General features: G+C 35.3%; 1 protein-coding gene across 1 annotated transcript; it reads right to left on the bottom strand.

The window, feature by feature from the left end:
* Window positions 1-340: 340 nt before the first annotated feature.
* On the bottom strand, window positions 341-3,595 carry LOC106002446 (F-box/LRR-repeat protein 5; the record flags this gene model as incomplete). The annotated part of the gene is made up of 3 exons (XM_013037322.1): window positions 341-527; window positions 1,758-1,853; window positions 3,380-3,595. Coding segments are annotated over 3 exons (499 nt in total), but the record flags the coding sequence as incomplete, so codon positions are not given.
* Window positions 3,596-4,289: the final 694 nt, after the last annotated feature.

Genomic DNA, 4,289 nt, shown 5'->3' with positions numbered 1-4,289 from the left:
GAGGGAGGGAGGGAGGGAGGGGATACTACAAAGTGCTCTGAATATAAAAGTTCTCAATTTTGATTAATCAAAGTGATAATTTTAATTATTACGCACACATAAATTCATTCAAGAAACACTATTCTGCATACTACCTAAGTAATAAGACATTAGATTATCATACGACACTGGATTATAAAGTAGAAAATACTGCCTTTGATTATTTTTTTAAGTGAAAATAATTTCAAATGATTACAAACCTGACTTAAATTTACTCCTCAAATGAAATCTATAATTTATACCAAGATAGCAGTGCCCTTGAACTAAGAAACTGTTAGGTATCTAAACAAACCACTCTCACCTCTATCTGACTTTTCATCCACAGAGTATTTGAAGAACTTCTGTCTCTCTTCAGCGTGATTCCACAGGCTAAGGCCTCTAAGCAGCTCTGCAGTATCCTTCTGAGAGCAGTGTTGTGCAATCACCTTCTTTTTAATATCTTTAAGCTCTTCATAGGTAAAATATTCCATTAACATGGGCTGAAAAACCTGAAATAAAAGATTCGCAATATATACTCTATGATCTTTAAATTATTAATAATTCAAGTATAGTCTTAGGAATGTTCCCAAGAGATAGAAATTTTACGCATGATCACTGTTAGTTTACGCAAAGAATATCACCAAGGTGTGCCTCCTCAATGATCTCTCCAGCTAATAAGTCAGATATTAAATAATTTTAAAGCATCAGGACAAGAACTGCCTGTCAGAACTTGTCAAACACTCCTAATCATTCTCTTGCTAGATATTTATGTCAGTTAACTTCCTTCTTTTAAGTAGTAAGTAACTGAATTCTACCCAAACAAGACCTCTACCTCAAACGAGAATGATCTTCAGTATACTGACCATATAAGTCACAACCCTGTTGAGATAATGAACTATTTTGACACTTTCCTAATTCTGGAGATGTTTACTCAAATCATTATTTTAGTGTTGTAGTTCCTATCAAACTTATTCATGGAGATTTCTTCTTAGTAACTGATAGGCAGTCCCAACATCTAATTAACAGAATTACAACCTTCAAAGTTTGAACCAGGCTTTTACTGTTGTTTTTAGTTTCGCAGATAATCTGATGTGTATCACAGGTTTAAAATACTACTCTTGTGACTCTGATTTCAATGGCTACTTTATGACAATGACTTAGAACCCTGAAAAAATAACCATGTCCACCTGACTTAATTGGTCTGAAAGGATGTTAAGAAATAGCACATTCTTTTATTAATCTAATAAGGTAAAAACAGTTGAGAATCACTACGGTAACTGATTTAGAGTTGAAAACTACTCAGGTTTTATAGAATACTTTTTCTGTATCTCATCCTAATACTCATCCCATAGAAAAGAGCAGTAATGTTTTGCCTATCTGTTTAATGAAGTCCTAATACATGTGTATTAGTCATAACAATGATAAATTTAAAACTACCATTTAACTAATAAAGTCTCATATTGAAAAAAACTATAAAAATTCATTTAATGTATAGAAAGTATTTAAAGAGGTATAGAACCATCTAAAGATTTTGAAAAGCACTAAGATGACATAAAAAGTTGCTAACAGTGCCATCAACACATGAAAATACCTATTTCTTAAGTAAATGAAATTTAATCATTCATTCAGTAAGAGCAACTTCAGACAACCGGAGGCTTCTCTCCAGCAATTCCTCTACCTCCTTTGGTATTTAAAATTTTTAGAAATCTAAACAAATCATAATGAAGAAAAATTATTACCTCTTCCTCTTCTTTCATGTGAGGAAGAAAATCTCTCGTAAAAGCCTCCAATCTCTCTTTCAGCTGTTTGGCGTAATTTAGCTGTTCATATTCATTCTAAAAACATAAACAAAAAATGTTTACATTTTGGTCCATTACTTACATTGTACCTGATCCCAGGAGGTCATTTTAGCTTTCAGTTTAAAATCCAAAATAAAACCTCAGAACAAAACAGAAAAGTAGCAAAGTGGTATGTGTATTTTTAACATAAAAGATGTCTTTTGGGATACGGGTACACTGCAGTTACAGAGAGCGTACCGAGGACCCAAAATTTAATCCTCAGAAATCTAAAACCAATAAGCTTTGAACTTTTTTTGTGTTTCTTTGTTTTTGTTCTTTTTTTTTTTTTCACCAGTACTGGGGCTAAACTCAGAGCCTAGGCACTGTCCCTGAGCTTCTTTATACTCAAGGCTATCACTTGAGCCATAGCACCACTTCTGGCTTTTTCTGTTTATATGGTACTGAGGAATTGAACCCAGGGCTTCATGCATACCAGGCAAGCACTCTACTACTAAGTCATATTCTCAGCCCTGAACTTTGTTTAGTAATGTGACTTTACTCCTTTTTTCAAGTATCATTTAAAAAGTCAGAAAATTGCCCGGTGCCAGTGGCTCACACCTGTAATCCTAGCTACTCAGGAGGCTGAGATATGAGGATCACAGTTCAAAGCCAGCCCAGGCAGGAAGGTCCATGAGACTCGTATCTCCAATTAACCACCAGAAAACCAGAAGTGGTGCTGTGGTTCAAGTGGTGGAGCACTCGCCTTGAGCTGAAGAACTCAAGGACAGCACCCAAGCCCAGAGTTCAAGCCCCACGACTGACCAAAAAAAAGTCAGAAAATTAAGCTGAATGCCAGTGACTCAAGGCTATATATAAACACAAAACTGAGATCCAGAGAATCAAAGTTTGAAGCCAGCATAGGCAGACAAGTCCCAAAGACCCCATCGGCAAAATAACCAGCAAAAAAAAAAAAAAAAAGATAACTCACACCTGTAATCTTAGCTACTCTCAGACCTGGAGAACCAAAGTTTGAAGCCAGTCCCGGCAGAAAAGTCCTCCAGACCTTGTCTCTAATTAATGAACAAAGTATCGGATAAAGTTGTGGCTCAAGTGGTCAGCTGTTGCAGGAAAACTAAGCAAGAGCACAGGAAGGTAGGCCTTAAGTTCAAGTCCCAGTACCAGCACACAACACATACATACAAACAAAAAAAGTGATCAAATTCCTTAACACCACCCCTTAAGTTTTATTGCTTTGGACTGGCTACAGCAAAAGTCCTGTAGCAAAAATCCTTCTGGCCTTGATGTTTCTGTTAGTAATTTTCATCCACTGACTCCCTAGCTATAAACTCCTACTTGTTTTAGTTGTACCTAGCATTACTTAGCATTAAGCTGGCTCACTCTTCTTTATTGTAAGCCTCTACTACATCTTGAATTAGTCTTCCTAGCCATCATCAACAAGTGGAATAGTGTTACTTTTCTTTAGTAGCATTTACTAGAAACTAATCACAAGTTTTGCCAATGACACACAGAAGATGGCACAATTTCGATTAGTTGTATCTTAGACACCAAGTTTTGCAACTCACCTTCACATTCTTCAGTCCCTTTTCAAAGAGGCTAAGCATCTCAGAGAGTTTATTGTCAGAATGAACATTATAAATTGTCTGGCTGCGTTGCTGAAGCAAGCCAATAATGTATTCATTTTCAATCTGCTCATGCATTTTGAACTCCTTGAAAGTGGCATACAGAGACTGTAGAAGAGCACGGAAATCGCTGTTGTTGGAAAAGTTGGTTTTAGAAAGCTGAGTAAAAAAAATGTAAAAAGAAAGGAATAAATAAATGCCAACAATATACCAGTAAGAAACATTCAAATGTTTTATTTTTATACACAGCAAGATATTTCCTTTATACTTGATTAAAGTACAGATAAAGAAAATTCAAAAATGAACAAGTTATAATGGTATAACTAAAAAGTATGCTAGGCCAGGAAAATGTTAAGTCAGTTTTCTGAAGGACTTGGTGATACAGAAAAATAAAGTATACACAGGTCACACTTTTTTTTACCTAAAATTATTCTGTACCACAGACATTTGTAAACATTAAATTCCGATAATGTAAATTTTTTTGTTCAAAATGTCCAAAAGTAGGCTACTCGAGTTTAAACTTTAATTATCAAGTTGAGACTGATCTGTTCTGGAGTATAAAATACTGGGCTGTTAGATCATTACTAGACCGTTTAAGGGAGCTACTTTTAAGGCAATTTATATAAATACCTAATGGCTTATGTAAGAAATTGTTGACTTATCTGGCAGGAGACACTACAGTAGTACAACGCAGGAACCTAGAAGCCTATTCTAGCAAAGCATTACTCCAAATAAACCCACTTGAAAGATACAAGTCAATTAAAAAAAAAAGGCAAAACAAAACTGAACTGAGCACTGAGAGATGTAATCCTAGCTACTCAGGAGGCTGAGATCTGAGGATCATGATTCCAAG

This window comes from Dipodomys ordii, unplaced genomic scaffold, assembly GCF_000151885.1.
Source record: "Dipodomys ordii isolate 6190 unplaced genomic scaffold, Dord_2.0 Scaffold10781, whole genome shotgun sequence".
NCBI lineage: Eukaryota > Metazoa > Chordata > Mammalia > Rodentia > Heteromyidae > Dipodomys > Dipodomys ordii.
Note: the sequence above shows the minus strand (reverse complement) of the source record. Positions and strands in the feature narration are given on the sequence as shown.